Source organism: Strongylocentrotus purpuratus, unplaced genomic scaffold, assembly GCF_000002235.5.
Source record: "Strongylocentrotus purpuratus isolate Spur 01 unplaced genomic scaffold, Spur_5.0 spur5_scaffold_20, whole genome shotgun sequence".
Taxonomy (NCBI): Eukaryota; Metazoa; Echinodermata; class Echinoidea; order Camarodonta; family Strongylocentrotidae; genus Strongylocentrotus; species Strongylocentrotus purpuratus.
In genome coordinates this window covers 16,081,801-16,104,815 of record NW_022145606.1, presented here as the reverse complement: position 1 = coordinate 16,104,815, position 23,015 = coordinate 16,081,801, and the positions used below count along the sequence as shown (strand labels likewise).

At 37.7% G+C, this 23,015-nt stretch overlaps 2 protein-coding genes and 1 long non-coding RNA gene across 3 annotated transcripts; 2 read left to right on the top strand and 1 right to left on the bottom strand.

Moving 5' to 3' along the window:
* The first annotated feature begins 2,161 nt into the window (after positions 1–2,161).
* LOC100889687 lies at positions 2,162–8,348 on the top strand. The gene is made up of 2 exons (XM_030993705.1): positions 2,162–2,351; positions 2,794–8,348. The coding sequence occupies exon 2, from the start codon at positions 2,937–2,939 to the stop codon at positions 8,346–8,348; it is 5,412 nt and encodes a 1,803-aa protein (XP_030849565.1). The 5' UTR covers positions 2,162–2,351; positions 2,794–2,936.
* Positions 8,349–8,782: 434 nt separating this feature from the next.
* LOC115927250 lies at positions 8,783–10,655 on the top strand. The gene is made up of 2 exons (XR_004065519.1): positions 8,783–10,180; positions 10,623–10,655. It is a non-coding gene; the product is annotated as an uncharacterized LOC115927250 (long non-coding RNA).
* A 6,183-nt stretch (positions 10,656–16,838) lies between these two features.
* On the bottom strand, positions 16,839–19,427 carry LOC115927082. The gene is made up of 2 exons (XM_030992551.1): positions 18,630–19,427; positions 16,839–18,259 (listed from the first exon to the last, which is right to left on the bottom strand). Exons 1-2 carry the CDS (start codon positions 19,005–19,007, stop codon positions 18,206–18,208), a joined length of 432 nt encoding a protein of 143 aa, XP_030848411.1. The 5' UTR covers positions 19,008–19,427; the 3' UTR covers positions 16,839–18,205.
* Between the last annotated feature and the right edge of the window lie 3,588 nt (positions 19,428–23,015).

Sequence of the window (23,015 nt, the reverse complement as noted above, 5' to 3'; positions counted from 1 at the left end):
CGTTGAATCCACGTTGGGTCTCCTCTTGCTAGCGCTTAAGATTGTCACACGACGCGGTGCCAATGTTTAAATGCATGCGCAGTGATGCGCAGTGATACGCAGTGATACGCAGTGATATGCGCGCGACAAGTTTTCTTTGTTACGTCATAGTTAGTCTGCACAGCTGTTCGAACCTCAGCTGTGCAGAAAACTCCTAAATTTCGTCAAAAAAGTGAAATTAAATAGGTTGAAGTAACGTGATTGATCAAATTCATAGTTATTTGTTGTTTTCATTGCAGTCACATATATCTTCTTGAATTATATTCTCACCAGATACTGTAGTCTGATGGCTGGCTTCGGCATTTGTGTCCAGCTCGTAGTCATTGTGATCACTTCGAGATAAGCCTAAAATTTGCCCGACTCCCGTTGTGTCAATTCACAGACGACGAGCTAGAAGCAGATGGCGCATGCGCAGTTACTCAAAGTGACGTCACTCGTAGTAGAGGTCGTTCGGTGTCGAAAATCTAAAGCTCGCCATGAGAGGCCATTCATATGTACTTTCATATTTTTGGTAGTTGACTCATATTTTCGTCCTCGCTGGCCAGGAAACTGACGCCGCGTAGGGGCCTTCCCTAATTATAATACACCAGTTTACAGTTGTGTGCGCCATTTTAATTGGCGAGTAAACAAAGCCAATGACCTAGAGGTCATGTATTTATGCGTAAATTAAGATTGCGCCCATGCAAATTATGATGATATCACTGTCTGCGCGCTGCGTTGTGCACGCATATCATCATTTGCATGGGCGCAATCTTAATTTACGCATAAATACCACTGACCTCGGTTCATTGGCTTTGTTTACTCGCCATTTAAAATGGCGCCCATTTCTGCGCATGCGCACTGATACAACTGTAAACTGGTGTATTGTAATAATCAGAATATATGAATTTTTGAAAAAAAAGACTCACACGGTATATATACATCTTTACGACAAGAGAGTTTCATATTAAAGACACAAGTCAACTTTATTTTCTGCATTTTCTGCAACGTTTATTACGACAACCGTGACGTAACAAAGGTACATGACGTACGACAAACACAAATTCATTAACCACCATGTTTCTTTCTTGATCCTTGGACATAGAGGGCGCTTTTTACATTTTTGGGGAATAATAAATATATAAATTTGTAAATTCAAATTATAAAGAAGGAAATGGACATCTATGGAAGGCAATTGATAGAGGGGTAAGGAAATCACGCATATTTGAAATATATACATTTTCAACTTAGCAGGGGAGTGGGCACTTGAAAAAGATAATAGGAAAGTTAAATAGAGATAGCGAGCAAGAAAAACACCCACAACATACACATTTTATATTGTGCTACTCAAACTCTAATTACAGTCTTAAAACACAGGCAGTTTCAACTTTTGTAAGCAGTGATATGTGATACATAACACAATATTATGTAAAACAGTGATATCTCCGGCACAATTCAATTATCTTTTTCATTCCAAATCATGGTACATGTTTAGAATATGATAGTGACATGCAAATATTATCCAGCAGAAGAAAAAAAAAATGAGAGAAAAAAGGGGAGCACAATAAAGGGAGTCTTTCAAACATAATATGTAACAAGAATTTACCTCACAAAATTGGAGATCATGTTTATAATGAGAATAGACTAACTGTACAATATAATGAATTTCTCTTAAAAATGAATATATAAATAGAATATCATAATTTGACAATACAGGCTACAGCATCAATGGAAGAATATTTTATTTATATTTACTTGCTTCGTTAGTTTACAAGAACTGTTCATGCAGCTATTAACCATAGAGATTCAACTAGAGAAGGCAATGGGGACATGCCGATGCACACTCTATGGGCATGTTCCAACAGCCGATAGTGTGTTAGTAATCACCATGAGACGGTTGTGTCCAACCCTACAAACAATTACATTTGAGACAAATTCCGGAATTCCCCTTCGATGCTGCTCTCATGGCTTGCATTTTGGGGGAAATTTGAGAGAGAGAGAGAGTTTCATGATCTAATATTAATTAAGATTAAGAAGTGTCTAACTTTTGTTTTTAAGTGGCCCAAACATTGTCGAGCATGTGTGCAGCGCTTTGTAACTGCAAGGAAAAGGCGCTATATCAAATATCTTTTGGATAATGTGGAGTACAGGATGACGTTTTGCTTTAAGCCGATTCTTGTGATGTCACAGGCGTCGCTTTGTAGAAAGTGTATGGATTAGGTCGCTTGAGGGCGTACTGGATTTTGTGTGTTACTGATTTTCCACGTCATGGGATAGTTGCCTCCCAGAGTTGCCTAAGTTTTCGTTTAATTTTGTGATACAAGCCCAATGATGTAAGTAGAAATGAATATGTTATCTTGAAGTTTATGAGTTATATTGTCTTTACAGCTAGATAGCTTAATGTAATATGATGTTTATGACACTAATTTGAGATGATGAAATATGACATGAATGAATCGTTCAAGTGAAAGATTGTACACGTGTATGTAGGTTACGTAATTGTCGTGCACGGTAGTGCGTCTTAATGTACATGTACGTAGTAGTATAATGATATGACCTTGAAGAATGTCAAAGTCACCGTCGGTGAGTTATTATTTGTTGCATGTATTTACCGTAGTCAGATATATAGTGAGAAAGGCATTGTTTGTTTTCCTTTGTTATGATAACAGTTATTAGGATTTTCAGGGTATATTTAATTTGATACATGATATGTTATTTTCATGTCAGTTTATGCAAGATGATTTATTGTTGTTTATCTTTCTATTAAAATTGCAGATTGAACCTTGCCTGCTACAGTCTATAACCAAATTACAGTGCATGGTGTCATTACTATGGGTCTTGGGCAACTATAGTTAGTTCGCCAAATCGTCCACCACAACAGTTCAATATCAACTTGTGTGACTGTCATATCCTCCATCATGAGCATAACCGGCATGGATATGAGCACAGATCCAGAGGTTACCTTCAAGGACCACAAGTCGGACAGTATTAGACCTGAGGACTCAGCTAGCCAAAGGGGGAGTAGCACCACCTCGGCGAGTTGGAGGATACGGGCGAAGGCTAAGAGAGCTGCCTTAGCCGCAGAAGTAGCAGCTCTTAAAGACCAACAAGAACTTGAGATAGAAGAAATGAAGCTTAAACAACGGAAAGCTGAGCTTCTTCTGAAGACTAGATTAAGGATCGCTGAAGCGGAGGAAACCGTATATAGAGGTACTCGGTCCATAGAACAGAAGACTGAGCCTTCCAAGTCTGAACCTTCACAACAAGGTTCATCAACTCCTGTTAGAACGAGAATGAAGCCGGCACTGACCAGTCAAGATGAAAAGATAACTGGTAAGATGGACTCTGACATCTTACATCATCTACAGCAAGGACAGAGACAACATCAACAGCTGTTGGAAGCCATCACAATTTCAAGTACCAACATTATGTCTTTTGATGGTAACCCGTTGAATTTCTTTGAGTTCATACGATCATTTGATAGTGTCATTGGAAATTCGTCATTGGACAATAACGCCAAGCTGCTCAAGTTGTATCATCTTTGTACTGGAGCTGCCAAAGACATAATCCAATGTTGTCTCATGATGCATCAAGATGACGGGTACTTTCATGCTAGAACACTTCTGATAGATCGCTTTGGAAGTGACCATAAGATCAGTGACGCCTGGATTAGGAAGGTCACGGAAGGTCCAGTTATTCAGAGCAATCCTAAACATCTGAGGGATTTTGCTGATCAGCTAAAGACCTGTGCTGAAACTTTGATGGCCCTTGGAATGCTTCACGAGATGAGCAGCAGAAGTGAGCTGGTGAAGGTCATTGAACGTTTGCCATTCCATCTGAAGAGCCGGTGGTTGCGTTTCGTAAAGACCATCAGGGATAGTGGCAGACAGCCTAACATCCAGCATGCAGTTGAATTCATCACCGGTGCAGCTGATGAACTCAATGATCCTGTATTTGGAGCCTTACTTATGGGTGGACCAAAGAGTCTAGGAAGTGCAAGGAGTGTAAAGGAAAGATCTGTGTCAGGTAGAGGTCAGGCAAGCATGTTTACTACCTCTGTGAATTCATCGACCAAGAACTGCATCATGTGTCAGGACAGCCATGACCTTTTCGGTTGCCAGGAATTTAAAGCCATGGAGCCTGATGAACGCTTTGATTTTGCCTTCAAGAACAGGCTTTGTTTCAATTGCTTGTTACCTGGTCATGTATCCTCAAAGTGCATCCTTAATAGGACCTGCTCAGTCAAGGGGTGCAATCAAAGGCATACCAAGTTCCTCCATACCGGGAGGAGGATGAGACCATCTTCAGGAAATCCTACACCTTGGAGAACAAGAAGGGAATCGAATGACTCATCAACTCAAACTGACTATGATGTAGCATCTCATGCTAGTTCCAATGCCACGAGGGCCGGAGGTTGCAGAGTAGCCCTTCCTATAATTCCGGTTACTGTCAGTGCTGCAGATGGTGGAGAAAGCATTGAGACCTTAGCTTTGCTGGACCCTGGATCTACGAACTCATTCTGTCTGCAAGAATTAATAGATGTGCTCCAGACAAAGGGGAAAAAGAAAGTCATTCAGGTCTCAACACTGGAAAGCCCTAAAAGAGCAATGGAATGTGAAGCTGTCAAGTTGAGGGTTAAAGGTTCCACAGCAGACAAGAAGATAGAGGCTGAATTTCTAACTCGTCCGAGCCTTAACATCAGTACTGCAAACATGGCCAGGGAGGAAGATATTTCGAAATATCAACATCTTTGTGGCATTGATCTTCCAGTCACGGGGAAGAACCAAGTAACCATACTGATTGGACAAGATGTGCCTGAAGCCCTGTTGCCACTTGAAATCAAAGCAGGTAAACCTGGTGAAGTTTATGCTGTCAAGACAATACTTGGATGGACGTTAAATGGTCCACTTGGAAATGGAAGTAGTTTACAGAGTTTTCAAGCCTCGTCTAGCTTCATCTCTGATGATGGTAACATGCTCCTGGAAGAACAAGTTCACAAATTTTGGAAGCTAGAAGGGACAGAATACCTTCATGATGATGAAAGGAGCATGTCCATCAATGATCAGAAAGCCTTGAAGACCTGGCAGGAAGGAGTTTGCAGAGATGGTGATCACTATCAACTTCCCATTCCATTTCGGAAGAGGCCTGAAGATCTGCCAAATAACATCCAAGTTGCACTAACCAGACTAGAGTCACTGAAGAGAAGACTGGTAAAGGATGATTGTCTACATGCTAAGTACAGTGAAGGAATGAGGTCTTTGTTGGATGAAGGGTATGCTGAAGAGGTTAAGGACCAGGATCTTGGGAAGGATGAAGGAATCTGGTACTTACCGCATCACCCGGTATTCAATCCAAATAAACCAGAAAAGACAAGAATTGTCTTCGATTGTGCTTCCAAGTACAATGGAACTTCTTTGAACGATGCGGTACTTCAAGGTCCAGACTTGACGAACAACCTTCTTGGTGTTTTGCTCAGATTTCGCCAAGAACCTATAGCCATTATGGGAGACATAAGGGCAATGTTTCACCAAGTTAGAGTCCCGCCAGAGCAGAGAGACTTTCTTCGCTTCCTGTGGTGGCCAGAAGGAGATCTTATCCAACATCCTAAGGCTTACAGGATGTGTGTTCACTTATTTGGTGGGACATGGAGCCCAAGTGTTTGTAGTTTTGCCCTTAGACATACAGCTGAAGAATTCAAGACCGAATATTCTCCAGAAGCAGTGGATGCTGTCGGTCGTAACTTCTATGTAGATGACTGTCTCGTTTCATGCAAAACAGAAGATGATGCAATCAAGCTTGTAGCTGAACTCATGACGCTGCTCAAGAGGGGTGGATTCGAAGTGACCAAGTGGATAAGCAACAGCCCAGCTGTGATCAAGTCTGTGCCTTTGGAAGATCGAGCTAAAAACATTGTGGGACTCGATTTGAATCGGGATGCCTTACCAGCAGAAAGGGCACTTGGAGTAACATGGGATGTAGAACTGGACTGCATCACCTATAAGATCACCCCCAAGGGCAAACCAGTAACGAGGAGGGGAATTCTGAGTGAGATAGCATCAATATATGACCCCTATGGATATGCCAGTCCATTCGTCTTGGTTGCCAAGAGAATCCTCCAGGATCTAACTGCTCTGAAGCTTGGATTTGATGACCCAGTTCCAGATGAACACCATTCCAGGTGGCTAAAATGGAAAGAATGGCTTCCCTTAATGAGCAACTTCAGAGTGAGCAGGTGTTTCAGACCCTTTGATGATGTGAACGAGTACCAACTGCATCATTTCTGTGATGCATCTGAGTCGGCGTACGGTGTAGTGTCTTACCTGCGCATGACCAGTGAAGGAGGACAAGTCCATTGCAACATAATTCTGGCTAAAGCAAAATTAGCACCTCTGAAGAAGATGACAATACCTCGCTTAGAGCTCATGGCGGCAGCACTTGCAGTCACAATGGATAGAAAGATCAGAAAGGAGCTGGACTTTCCCTTGAATGAGTCTGTCTTTTGGACAGATAGCACAATAGTCCTCCATTACATCCGCAGTGACAACAAGCGCTTTCGGACATTTGTGGCTAACAGGATATCTACCATCCGTGATGCCTCGGAGCCCAGGCAGTGGAGATATGTCAACACAGAAAAGAATCCAGCTGATGATGTATCAAGAGGTCTAACGCCAGACAAGCTCAATGGCAGATGGCTCAAGGGACCATCCTTCCTATGTGCTGATGAGATGGAATGGCCTATCGCTCCAGCTGATCTGCAAGTGCCACCAAGTGATCCAGAAATCAAACCACCTACAGAAAATGCCAGTGCATTCACAACTCAGTCAGAGGAGAAGTCATTGGAAAGGCTTATCAACACATATTCCTCCTGGTATAAGCTGAGGAGGGGAGTGAGCTGGCTATTGAAGTTCATGCAGTGGTTGAAACTCAAAGGAAAAACCCAGACAGAGCAAGAGCTGAGGGACTTCAAAAGGATCAGTTACGACGACATGCAGAAAGCAGAGAAGAGAATTTTGCATTACGTGCAAAAATGTTTCTTCCAGAAGGAGATTGAATCATTGACCGATTCAGATGGTAAAGTGACAAAGACAAGTCAACTCTACAAGCTGGACCCTAAGATAGACGAGGGTCTTGTTAGAGTTGGAGGAAGATTAGAGAGATCAGCTCTACCATTAGAAGCCAAACACCCAGTCGTCTTACCCAAGGGAAGTCACGTGTCAGATCTGATCTTGAGAGATGTTCATGTAAAGGCAGGGCATAGTGGAAGAAATTATGTCCTTTCTGTGCTCCGTGAGAAGTATTGGATGCTTGGAGCAGGAGCAGCTATCAGGAGCATGATTAGCAGATGTGTCATGTGCAGGCGGCAAAGAGGGAAGATGATGAGTCAGAAGATGGCTGACCTGCCTGAGAATAGACTGTTACCTGACGAGCCTCCATTTTCCAAGGTTGGCATTGACTATTTCGGCCCCTTTGAGGTTAAAAGGGGTCGCAGCATGGAGAAGAGATATGGAGTCATGTTTACATGTCTTACCACACGCGCCATTCATTTGGAAGTCGCTCATTCTTTGGATACGGACTCTTGTATCAGTGCCATTCGTCGTTTCATCGCTCGCAGGGGCAATATCAAGGAGATGCTCTCAGATAATGGCACTAATCTTGTGGGAGCAGAGAGAGAGCTAAAGAGAGAAATAGATGGATGGAACAAAGCTCAAATCAGCGCAGACCTGCTCCAGAAAGGCATCAAATGGACATTCAACCCACCCACTGCTTCCCATTTTGGAGGAGTCTGGGAAAGGCAGATTGGGACTGTGAGAAAGCTCATACTGGCAGTAACTAAGCAACAGGTGCTCTCAGGTGAAAGTCTGACAACTCTCTTCTGCGAAATTGAGAGCATCGTCAACAACAGGCCTCTAACAAGAGTATCAGATGATGTCAATGATCTTGAGGCCTTGACTCCCAATCACCTACTTCTGCTGAACAGGAAGCCGCAACTGCCACCAACAGTGACGGACAGATCAGATGTCTACTCGAGAAGGAGGTGGCGTCAAATACAGTATCTCGCCGACGTATTCTGGAGGCGCTGGTCTAGAGAGTACTTACCGCAGTTGCAAAGAAGAGAAAGATGGGTACCATCGCATCGCAATCTTCAGATTGGTGACTTGGTGCTGGTTGCCGATGCAAACACTCCGCGGAATTCGTGGCTGCTGGGAAGAGTACTTCAAACTTTCCCAGACAAGAAAGGCTTCACCCGTAGTGCGAACATCAAGACAAAGAATAGCGTAATTGTTCGTCCTATCTCGAAATTGTGCCTGATTTTGGAAGGAGATTGTTAATTGCCCTCATTTGGAATTTATGGATCACGTGATGTTTAATCATATAAGAAAGAGAAATTTTTGAGATATATAAATTTCATGATCAAGGAGAATTTGTGTCTCAGAGGATGTCGTCGCAGAGATATGATCATATGAAGATCGTTTGTCAGTGATTTTTGATTAGAAATCAGAAGGATCCAATTAGAGCAGAAATGTTATTATCATGAAATGTGATGTCATGATATCGCCAACATTTATTTTACATGAAAGTGTCAAAATGTGACAATTTGTATTCAACGCGAGGATAGAATTTTTGTTGAGTTATGAATCGTCTAGTGATCTGGAACTCTCCGACGATTCAGATTTAGTCGCCATAGCAACTCAACAGTAACTGATAACTGAGAATTGAGAAACTGAACGGCTTACAAGAAGAAGACATAAACTGAAACATTTATAGAAAAATGACTGTTTGCAATTCAAAGACTCATGAACTAATAAACATTACTGTATTACACTTGAAATTATGGAGTAATTTGCAAATTTTCACACGATTTGTTATTTTTCCAGTGTAAAATGTAAACATGGCATTTAGCAGCATTTAAGTTGCAGTAAATGTGCAGTTGTAGCTTCAGTGATTATCAGATTACTGTATATACAATTATGTAAATGTATTGCTTCATTTAACATTCTGGTTTAAGATGGAATTTATTCCAGAATTGGTTTGCATATCATTTTCTTGGTAGTATAGTGGTAAAGTTGTAAAAGATTATTTCATATTCTGACACAGAAAATGTGAGTTGTGTGTAGAAAGGTTCTACTAGTTGTCATGTAGATTAATGCAATATATGCAAATTTTATTTGAAAGTATGACTGATTATCAGGAATTAAGCATAATGGGAAATTTATCATTCCTCATGTCAAGGCACATGTAGTATACATGTAGTTTGCCTTTTAGTACAGTGTTCCAAATACAAAGGGTATTAAAATAGGAAAGGTCAAGAGTTCAGCTCTTCATGTGAAGCTCGAGTAGAAAGTTACTTACAAACATAAAATGTGTGTTTACGGTACAGTCTAGTTGTTGGTTGTATGTTTAACTTGACACATCACTCTCAGATCTCCCATCGTCTGAGTCAGTAGGAGGATTTAGTTTTGGATTAAAACATTTTTTTAGTGTCATTCCTGGTGTCGGGAATTATAGTGAGGAAGCAGCGTGGTTGCTTACAGTTATCTTTGGAGTCGTCGATGTTTACCAAAATGATTCTAATTTCTGACAAGGAATGTTGGGAGTTCTGATAGGGTTGTCATGGTGATGTTGAGAAGGATATTTGTTTTATGTAAGTGCATTTGATATACACTTGGTGCATTTTATGCAAATGTCAAAGCTTTGGAAATTACTTAGTAGTTTGCTGAAAAGAAACTCTTCAGATATTTTATGTTGATATTAATGGTCAAGATCATTGAATAGGTTAAGGGTGATTAGTTATTTAAAGGTGTGAAGAAAAAAAAAGGTCACTTGAACAGTATAAGAAGTTGAAGAATTTAAAGGAACAATGATTTATTGCAAGTAGCAATTGTGGATAGACTTAATTTTGAAATGTTTCAAATGAACAAAGTATTGTTAAATGTTCAGAAAGGCTTCTCATTTAAGAGGGCCGGAATGTGGAGTACAGGATGACGTTTTGCTTTAAGCCGATTCTTGTGATGTCACAGGCGTCGCTTTGTAGAAAGTGTATGGATTAGGTCGCTTGAGGGCGTACTGGATTTTGTGTGTTACTGATTTTCCACGTCATGGGATAGTTGCCTCCCAGAGTTGCCTAAGTTTTCGTTTAATTTTGTGATACAAGCCCAATGATGTAAGTAGAAATGAATATGTTATCTTGAAGTTTATGAGTTATATTGTCTTTACAGCTAGATAGCTTAATGTAATATGATGTTTATGACACTAATTTGAGATGATGAAATATGACATGAATGAATCGTTCAAGTGAAAGATTGTACACGTGTATGTAGGTTACGTAATTGTCGTGCACGGTAGTGCGTCTTAATGTACATGTACGTAGTAGTATAATGATATGACCTTGAAGAATGTCAAAGTCACCGTCGGTGAGTTATTATTTGTTGCATGTATTTACCGTAGTCAGATATATAGTGAGAAAGGCATTGTTTGTTTTCCTTTGTTATGATAACAGTTATTAGGATTTTCAGGGTATATTTAATTTGATACATGATATGTTATTTTCATGTCAGTTTATGCAAGATGATTTATTGTTGTTTATCTTTCTATTAAAATTGCAGATTGAACCTTGCCTGCTACAGTCTATAACCAAATTACAGTGCATGGTGTCATTACTATGGGTCTTGGGCAACTATAGTTAGTTCGCCAAATCGTCCACCACAGATTGGATTGGATTGGAATATACACAATCATAAGATAAGATAAGATAGATAAGATAAGATATTTATTCGTCTTTCTTTCAAATGACATATAGAGCATAACATTGGATCATTATACATTTACAATGCAAAATAACAAATTATGGCAATGATAAAAAAAAAGTTAACTAAAAGAAAGACGAGGAGACCCTTGTTAAAGCAGAGCTTGTAATTATTAGGGTCCCCTCTGAGCCGGATAAACATGATGAATAGATATTTGTGACTACCTAAGAATACAAATAGGGAAAAGGGGGTATAAAAAAACAAGAAGTGTACGCACACAAAACAACAACAACAACAACAAACAACAACAAAACGAGAGACGAGACTAGACAAGACGGGAGAAAAGAGAAAATATGAGAAATAATATGAGAAAGACTACAGCACATCGACAATAGGCACAGCACACAACAGGCACGAGACAACAGGGGGGAACTGATATGTAAAAACTGATAGATACAGAGAGAAAGAGAGAGAGAGAGAGAGAGAAAGAGAGAGAGAGAGAATGAGAAATGGAGAGATCATTCTGGATACACATGATCACCTTATTACCTTTAATAGGTGAAGCACCATGGTTGAAAAGCCACTGATTGGGAATAAATATCTAGTTTTTTAGCATGCACCTATACATCATACACACACAACATAGCATCCTGGTCATCCATCTATAGCAGTAGCTAGTTACAGATAAAGTTTCTGAATTTTACATCAATGTACAAGCACATACACAACTAAGCAAAATAATCAAAGAACAAAAATAAAATCCCATAGGATGCAAGTATTATGATTATTTAAAAAGAAAAATATATCATGATACAATAAGATCTATATGGGTTTGTTTTCATAAAATTGGTTTCTTTTAATTATTTTATGATGATGTCGGATTTTAGATATTTGGAAATCAAAATACTTTGTGAGTACCAACTCCTGTTTTATAGAGGTGTTAAAACAAAATGAAGTGACAATGCTTAATTTAAACAGAAAAGTTGAGATTGAAAAGGTCCAAAACTTTATGATAGTTTCGATTCTAGAATATTCTAAACGAAAAAGTGAATAAGTGTAATATTCTAAAGGAAAAGAAAAAAAACTAACTATATTTCCATCATTTAAAGTAACAAATCATTTGCATAGGTTGAGGGTTAAAATATCCTCAAGAAAAGAACATAATTTATACATACAACATAAGTCAAGGAACACAATGACATCAACATGCAAACGAGAGATGTCACAATACAAGAGCATGATGTCACAAAACGGCAAAGGAATGATGTCACTGTTCCCAGGTACCAATAATGAGGTGTGACATCACAATGCACAATAGTGACATCACATTTCTTCTGTTCATTCCTACACCACTCGCAAATCTAGAAATTTCCATCTTACTAACCCCAAATTATTAATAACGCACAAATCCATCAGACATTGTGGTCCGGATATTTGGAATAATTTACCCGACAACATCAAATCTTGTAAATCAAGTAAATATAAATGAATTTTTAAAAAAACAGAGCAATAACTTTGACAACAACAAAAACGTAAAACTATATGATGTGCATTTATTTAATCCGATTTATAAACATAGTCTGATGTATTTGATTTAATTTGGTCATAATATACTGTTTAATAAGAAACTTGTGATAATAATAATTTTATTTATTTTCCACATATGGGAAGGATCACCCTTTTCAGCTAAAAGCTGGTCTTCAAAGGGGTCCATCCACAAGATAAAAATACAAATTGTTGATAAAATACATTTGAAATATGATTACAATGATAAACAAGCAAACAAAACAAAAACAAATTATTATATATACATTAAGAAACACAGAAATGTGCAGGACAGGGGAAAGAAAGAAACAAGGAATAGAGAGGCGAGAGAGAAAACCAAATATAAAATTGTTGCGTATAAAACAATCAAAACATAATAAAACAAATCATCTGATGGGGTTACTTTGAAGGAAGTGTTTAAATGCTTGAATTGAGACTATTGATTGATATTCAATCTGTATTTATAGATACATATATTATTACTCCAGTCATCGGATTCATTCATGCACGATGTGCACCATCTCTACTCCATGGGGAGTATACCTACCAAATGGTCATCCTGAAGGCATATTGAAATAACTAACACAAAAGTTTTCGTCATCCTAGGTCACCATTATTCTCCTGGGTATGAAGTGGCAAATGTAGATTAATGCCTTGCCAAAGGACATTAGAGCCGTGTCGGGGATCAAACACACGACCTTTTTCATTTCAAGACAAGCTTAAATCACTCGACTACGACACCTTGACAAATACTACCCTATCTACCTCTGAACCTAATTATGATCCCAATTGCAACCCTAACCCTTATAACTTTGATGAATTAAAACCAGGAACAATTGTCCCTGGAAAGATCTTATTTATGATTAATATTCTGTTTTGCAACATAAAACACTCTTTCATAAGACATACAGTGTGAGTCAAAAAAGTTTACACCTAGAAAATTGCTAATTATTTAAAAATATCATCGATAAACATGTCTTATGAAAGAGTGTTTTATCCCAAATCATTTGGTACCATTTTTTTATGATATATGTTCACGCTTGGATGAACAGGAGATATTGTTTGCGAGAGTGCAAAAATCGACTTACGCCAAAGTTGCCTATGTGATGTTTGAATAAAACAATTGGGATTTGGGTATTAATTCGGTCTTTGCAGATCCAAATAACACCCTAACAAAAATTAATAGGGCCACACATATCAAATATCGAATATCAAATATCAAATATCGAATATCAACGAATATTTGTGTGTGTGGGTGTGTGTGACTTTGCCCTTTGCAAAAAACATATGCAATGCATTTCATTTTATACATTCAATTCATTCTCTCACTCCGCTAATCCCAACAATAATACATACTGAAGGCATCACTTTGGCGCAAGTTGATTTTTGCACTCTCGCAAACAATGCCACCTGTTCATCCAAGTGTGAACACATACCACACAAAAATGGTACCAAATGATACGGGATAAAACACTCTTTTATAAGATGTATAATAATTTACTATTCCTAGATGATTTTAAAAATAATTAGCAATTTTCTAGATGGAACCTTTTTTTGACTCACACGTTATAGAGGGCGCAAGAAGCTACAAGTAGTGCCGTCTGGCCTTACACAAATAAAATCACTAGATTTGATGTTCATAGGGATTTACACATATTTATTGGCTTCGATTGGTCAAAGATAAACATTCAAATAAAAAAAATTCAAAAAATATAAACTTTAATAATTTAAAGAAATGTCGAAACCTTTTTGTCGCAACGTAATTGATTCAATTATTGTTTATTAATTTCTTTGTTCTAATTTGGAATTAATTCTTATAAGCAAGGTATAGATAGGCTTTATTTAAGGACAGGTCTGCTAAAAGATTTATTTCCTCTTTTTCTGTTAATGTCTTGCGTAAATATATATATTTTGTTTAATGACTCATGTTATTCTTGCACTTTCCATTTTCTTGCTCGAACAAGGATCAGATCTCTAGTTGTTGCCTCCCTCGCGATGAAATTGCGATAGTCGTAATCACAAACCTCTGCGTCGTAGGTACTTTTCGTGCACTTTTTCACTCTTATTGTTATAGGCCTGTTGTTAGAAACTGTAAATATCATGGATTGTCCTATTTCAATGAGGGACTCACTTTTGCCTTTCACATGCTCCACGGTAACAAAGATGGCTTGCGGCGAGCCGTTTGCAATGATGATATACCGGTCCATGAAACGCCTGATGAGGCCTACCGTTGAACCGACAGCTGCGACTGCCGCTGCCGTAACTCCTCCAGCTGTTAAGAGTGCCATTCTGGAGGTGGAAGATTCTTTGAGCTGAATAACGCACGATATATTATATCGATATAATCTATGGTTCAATATACTGTTCTGTATAAATGTTATAAACGATGTCAATATGTTTATTCAGGGCCCCATGGAAGACAACTACTTGTTGGTGAATGGGCTACCCTGTCAAAAGATTAGAAATAAATAAATAAATAAATAAATGTTGAGATATCAGCTCAGATAACCTCGAACATTAGGACGGTGAAGGTAGACAATGTGTTAATTATTTGTGAGTAGTCTCATCAGCTCGAAGTTTAACGCGTTAGCGTACCACACCTTTATACACTGGCGTATCGATGGTATAACCGTTGACTGAGGAGATGGTGGTGTGGGGGGGGGGGGGGTGTTGAGGAGGAAAAAGGAGTGGCCACTCCCCCCCCCCCCCCCCGTTGAGCAAAACAAAATTAAAACAATTGGTGTTCCTAACCGCCCCCCCCCTCCCCTCTTATTCACCGGCACGCTGATTCACCGTTAATATTTGCTCACGAATTAGGAAAAATAAATAACAATATTGCTACTTTATCACCCCCCCCCCCCCCTCCCTCCCCGAACCGGCGCTTGTTCACCAACTAACTGATCATGATTTGCCGCTAAATATTGAATTGGGCCAAAAACAACTCACCTTCAAAAATCCTGGCTACGCCCTTGCATGGAGGTCACCTGTCACGAGATTAATGACTAAAACATCCAAATGAACGGGAAGGGGGGGGGGGGGGGTAGGATGATTTCTTTTGCTAACACTTTTTTTCCTTTCCCCTATCGTTTTTCCTCTTCTCGCCATTTAATAGGGCACGTACGTGCCCTATTAAACGTACGTGCCCTATGCACCCCGCTATATATGTACCAACAATCGCCGCCAACTTCCTGTAAAGTCGACAAACCTAATCATCGTATCCTCTTTTGTAATTTCTCTACTCGTTATCTCTGCCAGAACTGTATTTCGCAATACTTTATGCTCGAGGGAATTTCGATTTTGTTATTTTGTGTTTTTATAAAAGGGAAGTCTTCCCTAATAATAAGTTGGTTAAGTTGGCAGAAAAATGAGAAGAACAGGTCTGTGACATTTATAATAAAATTTAGTTTGAAAATATCAATATTGACTTCTTAAAGTTGCAATCAGTCAAACACAAATTGACAAATCTGTGACGAATTGCGAGCTCCCCCTTCCATTTGCTATGGCCTCTGTATTAAAACAAAATCAGAAATTCCGATTTTCTATCACAAATATTTTCAAACATTATTGCACCCTAAATATAATAATTGCAAATATGTTTCTTAAAAACCCCTGAAGTGTAAAGACAAACATTTATTCCGTCATCCGAAACGAAGAAAATTAAAGACATTTTATGTACAGATCATAGATTTTCCGTTTTTATTCGGAATTCGCTCAAACTAACCCTGACCTGCGTGTTTTATTTTTTTTATTTTCCTGTCAAAACCAACTTAATATTAGGGTGGACTAACTCTTAACAAAAATCATTTCTACCTTCTTTAATTTTCCTTAAACTGTCTGTTCGTGTTTAAAGTGAGTTATTCTATGTCTGCAGTCATCCTTTTGATTACTTTTAGATAGAGAATTATTTCATCTGTTTATTAGTTTTGTTTTGTTAATTGTCTCACGCCAAAAAATCATTACAGTTTTTGTGGTCCAGTGGACGAGTCATCGGACTGTAAACAACATGGTACGGGGTTTGAATCTCTGCCCAATCTCTAACGTCCTTTGACAAGACGTTAATCTACATTTGCCACACTCCACCCGGTTGGGAATATCCTTAAAGTGCACTGTGCGCTTATAACGGGGGCCGGAGCTAAAGCTAGGGTAATAAATTCCAAAGCTCTGTGGGAGCGCATAGCTTCCACATTCGTAAACTGTTCGCATGACCTGCAATGACAATGACAATTTGTTCTCAGGTCATCCACATTCGGGTATTGAAAAAAGGAACAATTAGTTTGAATTTGTCAATTTAACACTGTACAATATACAATTCAAATTGAATTAATGTTTATCAATACAATATCATTATCGAAAATAGTGAGCAAAATAATTTATGATAACAATTATAATTAAAAAAACGATAATAAAAAATAACAATGATAATTAATGACAAAATAAATGGAAACATTTGAAAAGGAAAGTAACTGGCATCAGTAAATTGTTATTTGCATCAATGAATTACTGAAAATATTCTTGATATCAATTTAATAATTTGATACGAGACAGAAACAAAAGAAACATGGCGATGATATTGAACTCATAAACATGTTACGTGCACATACTTATATTAATGAAAACAAGCACTATTCTGTTGACAGAATGTTATCCTAAGTTTAAGCGTGTTTGTACAATTTTCAAGTTAAAGAAGTGATTAATTTTTAGTGTATTCGGTCTTTCAATAAAATATTTATCGAGGAACAAATTTCCTGTCTGAATGAAAGGCAGGGCATACAAAGTACAAAAAAACGCATCCCCAAGTGATTGCAAATTGCAAAGCGTATATCATCTTATTTTCTTGGGAGTATTTGAAAACAAACTACCAGATACAATCGGCAGGTAATGATTGCCACAGCGAAAACGACTTCAAATTGTCCAATGTCTTTTAAACATAAAGATGTTTGAAAATTCGATAGTTAACAGAAGTTAGCAGACCAATACAAGGCATGCTACTTTCAATCGATGTTCAACAGTTTGTTTGACCCAATCAAAACTAGTATTTTCACAAATTTCCCATGAAATAAACATCCCCATCTTGTCCAGAGTCAACTTGGTGTTTTTCAACCAAGGTGCCTGATAATGATTGCCACAGCGAAAACGACTTCAAATTGTCCGGTGTCATAACTTCAAAACATAAAAATGTTTGAAGATTCGCATTGGCACTTAAGAGTGTTTATGCGCAAACTGTACGCAAACCAAAATGGGGGCAAATGTCAGAATGGCCTTTAGTGATGAAGGTCTGTATTAATGTGCCTCGCACAATGGTCTTGTGACGAAATTTAACTGTTGAACTCCACTGTTTGTCCCATTAGTCAACTAAAGCATTCGTTGTGGGAGTGTCGTGGTCGAGTGGTTTAAGGCGCTTGACTGGAGATGCGAAGGTCGAGGGTTCGAATCCCGACACGGCACTGATATTCTTTGGCAAGATATTAACCTGCACATGCTACTATCCACCCAGGTGATAGATGGATACCCATTGGATATGCGAAATTTCATGTGGTTGGATGAGCAAAAGTGCGCTTGTAAAGTGGTGCCTGGCTGGAATGCTCCCCGGGGAGTGGTGTATATGCATACACTACGTGCGGGTAAGCCTAAACCCGATGACCGGGGTAATAGTATATCTGTAAAGCGCTTAGGCACATCGTTGGATCGATGTATTGACCGCTATATAAACACTGAATATTATTATTAATATTATTAAAAGGTTAAGGAAGATGATGTGTCCATAGAAGGCCTACATAATTATATCAAAACTGAAATTCGCAGACAGAGATTGAGAGGCTGGGCGTCTATATAGGAGCCGATTGTCACTTGTTGGAAAATGTAACCTCCTTTAAATGAACTGTCTGAAGTTGATAACTTTAAAACATGTCCTGTAGATGTGGAGAATTCCCTTTTACAAAATCCTTCTGTTTCTGTTGAAAGTCAATGACAAGAAAAATAACAAATGAAGATGAATATATTAAGAATTTAGCTCTTGTCTTGTTAAACAAATACAATCACTAGATTATATAGGTCTTTACATATATGTATATGGATAATTCAAAAAAAAAAATCGACCCCCTTTTATTTCACAATTTAATTTATTCAATTAATTATTCATTAGTAATTTCTTTATTCTAATTTTGAAATGTTTCTTATAATAGTGATAGCAGACTTTCCCCGAAAAAAATTGTCTGACGATCGAATATGGATGGGTTTCCTTTAGATACAGCCCTGCTAAGCAATTTTTCCTTCTTTTAGTTTACCGTCTTGTGTAAACATGCATAAAACAAAATGACTCACGTTTTGCTTGCAAGGCTCAGCCTCCCACACGTTCCATTTCTTTGCTCGAACAAGGATTAGATCTTCAATAGTTGCCTTCCTCACAATGTAGTTACGATAGTCGTAATTGCAAACCTCTGCGTCGTAGGCACTTTTTGTGTACTTTTTCGCTCTTATTGTTATAGGTCTGTTGTTCGATACGGTAAATTTCATGGATTCTTCTGCTTCGATGAGTGATTGATTCTTTCCTTTGTCGTGCTCCACGGTAACACAGATGGGTTGCGATGTACCGTTTGCTACGATGATATACCGGTCCATGAAACGCCTGATGAGGCCTATCGTTGTACCGACAGCTGCGACTGCCGCTGCCGTAACTCCTCCAGCTATTAAGGGTACCATTCTAGAGGTGGAAGCTATACTATATCAAAAATCTATGGTTCAATATTCAGATAGCAGCTCAGATAACCACGATAAGTTAGACAGTGAAAGTAGATGTAGTCTTGCCCCACTCATCAGCTCGAAGTTTAATGTGCTATTATATTACAACTTTATTCACTGATGCCAGGGAGGTTGCCTGTCTCACTAGATAGATGTCCAAAGCATCCAAATGAAGGGGGTGGGGGAAAAGGGGTGATAGGCCTATCATGTTACTTCAAATTGTTTTTTTACCTTTTCCACTCTCCTTGTTTCTCCTCCTCTCGTCATTTAGTAGGGCACATGCCTCATACACCCACCATATATTTACCAACGAGTGCCGCTGACTTCCTATGTCGACTTCCTTGAACTTCATATATCCTTTTTCGCAATTTCTCTACTCGTTATTCTAAGCCAGAACTGTATTGCGCAATTTAAAAAAAAACCCGAGGGAACTTCGCCGATCTTGTATTTTTTTCTATTAGAGGGGACGTCCAACCGGATATTCAGTTGCTTTTAATAGAAGCAGTAAATGAGAGGAACAGATAGGTGATATTTATGAACAAATTCCGATTCAAAATAAGAAAGTTAACTTTTTAAAGTTGAGATCAGTCAAACACAAATTGGCAACTCTGTGACGCACAATGCGAGCACTTCTCTCATTTGCTCTGGCCTCCCCACCCCCTCCCCCCCAAAAAAAAAACGATTAGATGTTCCCTCACAAATTTTGTTCAATCATACATGCACCCGAATATTAACAATTGCCAATATGATTTTGTCCAACCCCTGTCGGGAAAAAAATGTTTTCTGTCATCTGAAACAAAGTAAATTTAAGCTACTTTAATTTCATGTACAGAGCATTGTAGCCTATAGCTTTCTTATTTTCAATCGGAATTCACTCACAACTTACACAGACATGCTCGTCTCATTTTTCTTTTTTCATCAAGGTGGACTTCCCCTTTACTAAACAACAATCATATTTTCCTCCTCAAGTTTTCCTTAAAATGTATGTTTGTGTTGAAAGTGATTCATTCTGGGTTTAGAGTTATCCTTGAATAAACGTTTCGTTTTCTTTCTTTTTAAATTTATGTTTCTACATTATATTTGTTCAACACCACAAGAAAGAAATTGAGATTCAAGGGCCATTTAACTCAATAGGAAGACGGACTGCCCAATCTATCAATGTATAAGTAGGGGTGTTATAAATGAACAAGTACATAAACAGCTGGAGAAAAAAAAATCATCAAAGAACCAACAACAAATATCCCATAGGATACAAGAATCATGACTTTAAAAAAAGAGAGAATATTATCATAACATTATTATAATGCAAATAAAAATTTATTTAGTTTCTTTTCATGAAACTTGTTTTTTTTAGACTATTTCATTATGATGTCGTCCTTTTGATGTTACGAATTCATAATACTTCCCAGTATCAATTCCTGTTTAGAGGTGTTGAATTAAATTTAAGTGACACTGCTTAATTTAATCAGATAAGTTGAGATTGAAAAGGCCCACAATTGAATGAAAATTTCAATTCTAGAATATCCTAAACAAAAAAGTGGATAGGTATATGAAATATTCTAAAGAAACTAAAGATAAACTTTATTCCCAGCTTTGAAAGTTACAAATCATTTGCATAGGATGAGGATCAAAATATATTCACGAAAAGAACACATTTTATGCATGTATATCCATAAGGCACGACATCAAAATGCAAAGGAGTGATGTCACAATACAAAAGCATGGTGTCACAATACAAAGGAGTGATGTCACTGCTCCCAGGTCCCAAAATTGAGGTTTGACATCACAATGCAAGCGAGTGACATCTAATTCAATGGGGCAACATCACAATGGAAAATAATAACATCACAATGCACACGATTGTTAAAGCTAATTTATTCCCACTCTTGTTACTACAACTACTTGAAAGTATGAGAGCTCCTCCCTCAAAGGATATTATGCGCGTTTATAGGACCAGGCCTGGTTGTTTGTTGTTTTCTTACCTTCAAAGCAAAATAAACCAACAAAACAAGTAAATCAATAAATATATTCATTCATTTATTTATTTATTTCTGATATTTAGACAGGTTGACTCATTATTATCCTTATTGGTGGTTTTCCATGAGGCCCTGTTAAACATAATGGGGGTAAATTACAATTTAACAAATAAATACAAAATAATATTATTTATAACAAAATCTTGAACATAAATTCGAAACAGCAATAAACAATAATTAAAACATGTATAAACGAATAAACAAAGTATTTGGTATTCTCGTAATAAAAGAATGGTTTGTTTGTTTTTGTTATGCTTTGCTTTTTCGTTCAAGTAAACGTCGTTGCATAATTATTATATTTAAATTTAGAGGTAAAGTCCAGTTTTGGAAACGCCCCCTCTCAAAAAATGAAATGGAAGCTCTTATTACCAATTATGTAAAAGAATATGTTTTGACTAATACGTGGTGATACCAAATTTGCCGGGAAACCGCCTACTAATTGATATATTTCGTAAATTATTATATCTATCTAGACTGGATAGATATCGCGCACGTGTCGCGTAGTCCCATATACGTCTTTTTTGTGTACAGTGCTTGTAACTTTACAAAGGCTGGGCCAAATTTCTTATCATTTTGATGATTCCAGAACCTTTCAGTACACACCAATAGATATATGCTAGATGATCAACCTTTTCTGATCGATTCCACAACGTTAATTTCTTTCACAATGCAATCGCATGACCAGAACTGGTCTTTACCTTTAACATGTTGCACAGACAGTAATTAGTTTTTCAATCCGATGAAAAGTAAGAATTTTTCGGTTAGTATTAGACCTTGAAAAAGGCAACATAATATACTTTGAGAGTTCAATTGTTTAATAAGAAAGAAAACATAGGAATAAGTTCAACAATTAAAAGACAAGGAGCTGTATAATGTGCATTTTATTGAATCAGATTTCTAAACATAATCTAATGTATTTGATTGAATTGAATTGTTATCTTTTGTAGAAATAAAATCCCAGCGTGCTACAGTCATGATTACCAAGAAAACAGTTTCACTAGAATAACACCGTATACATGCTGAAATAAAGGTTTATTTTTTAATTGTTGTTCAACACTAGTCTTGCTCCTGCAATAATTAGTTGCTCTGCGTCAGTGTTTTACACCACACGAATTGTTATCTACAACACCACACCCATTACAAGATTAATTGTACCCCAGACCCAAAACAATATAGGCCTATAATAATAATAATAATAATAATATCGAATATTTAGGAGCGCTAAAAACAATAAGTACCATAGCGCTTACAAATACAAATATATGTAAAGAGGACAAGAAAGTACAGTACAGGAAGTATATCATAGATCATTGAGGGAAAAGGTGAGTTTTGAGGGATCTTTTGAAGGTGGCAAAACAGGTAATTTCTCTTATGGAAAGAGGGATGCTGTATAATTCCCAATTTGTCAAATTCGTATTTTCGTCTACTATCCACATGGTCTGATAATCATTTGATTATAAAGAATGACAAAAATGTAATAGTTATTAGACCTTATGAATGGTAGACGTAATGGGCATTAGATAAACTGGTAATTAGACCGACTGGAAATTAGACCAAATGAGTGATGGACGTATTGGGTAGTCGACTTATTGGAGATGAGACCAAATAGAAATTAGACCCAATGAATATCAGCCTATCTGATCATTAGACCTAATGATAATTAGATGAAATCATTATAGGAGCATGCTGATTCTTAGACGGGTTGACTGTAGACCATATGGGAATAGACCGATTGGGCAGTAGACCAAACACCTATAAATCAATTGAAATAAAATATCTAATACATTGGCAGAACATTGGTGAGAACGCTTTTCGAATGCGATCAAAACTACTCTTTAACACTTTATTAGATTTTAGAATTTCTATACATTACAATTATTAGAAAGGGATCAAGGTCTGTATGCGCCTCGCACATTGTTCTCGTGACGAAAGC